Genomic DNA, 749 nt, shown 5'->3' with positions numbered 1-749 from the left:
ACCGTCAAAATTGCCGCCGATACCACTGCCAAAACTGCCACCGACACCACTTATACCACTTCCCTCGATCACCTGACCGCCACCTTGAGTGGCAGCACCCAGAGCGCTCTGTAGATCCACCCCGCTAGGAAGAGTTGGGTTCTCGCCTTCAGCGTAGTTGACGAAGTAAATCTCAGGCTCGGATGGCGGTGGCGCTGTGACCTCGATCACCCTCTGGTCGTGTTCAGACTGCTTGTTGAGTACGTACACCACGTGCTGCTGTCTCGGAGGAGGCACAACAACAGGTTCGGGTCCCAGTAATCCCTCGGGCGTTCGGATGAGCACGATGTTGGTCTCCACTGTTGGCTCGGGGATGTTGACTGGAGCGCCGTTGAACACCACGTTCGAAGGAACTTCATACAAGAACACTTTTCTGTTTTCTCGCGGAGTCACGCATCTACCGTCCACATGTCGCACTTGGCCAGGACTGCATCCACCTGAGGACTGGCCAACAGATGGCCCAACGGACGGCCCAACGGACGGGCCAACAAACGGCCCAACGGACGGGCCAAAGGACGGTCCAGAGGGCGTTGGTAGGTTGTAGCCCTGGGGTTGTGCTGACACAGCCACCACTGCTGCCCAAATGAAAACCTGTAAAAGAAGAAAATTGAAAATATACAGAGCTTCAGCTGCTGAAACTCTGCAGTTAACTAGGAGGAACATCGATAATACCTTTGTGTTCGACAGACTAAGTAAAAAAAAAAACTATT

The 749-nt window shown here is 53.7% G+C and overlaps 1 protein-coding gene across 1 annotated transcript in view; it reads right to left on the bottom strand.

Moving 5' to 3' along the window:
* LOC119587245 overlaps window positions 1-729 on the bottom strand; it is a 1,514-nt gene extending 785 nt beyond the window's left edge. Inside the window, exon 1 of the mRNA XM_037935999.1 lies at window positions 3-729. Within this exon, the coding sequence (XP_037791927.1) occupies window positions 3-702 (700 nt within the window). The 5' untranslated portion in view covers window positions 703-729. The remainder of the gene's footprint in view (window positions 1-2) is intronic.
* Between the last annotated feature and the right edge of the window lie 20 nt (window positions 730-749).

Source organism: Penaeus monodon, chromosome 22, assembly GCF_015228065.2.
Source record: "Penaeus monodon isolate SGIC_2016 chromosome 22, NSTDA_Pmon_1, whole genome shotgun sequence".
In the NCBI taxonomy this organism is placed as follows: domain Eukaryota; kingdom Metazoa; phylum Arthropoda; class Malacostraca; order Decapoda; family Penaeidae; genus Penaeus; species Penaeus monodon.
This window is presented reverse-complemented; position numbering and strand designations above follow the sequence as displayed.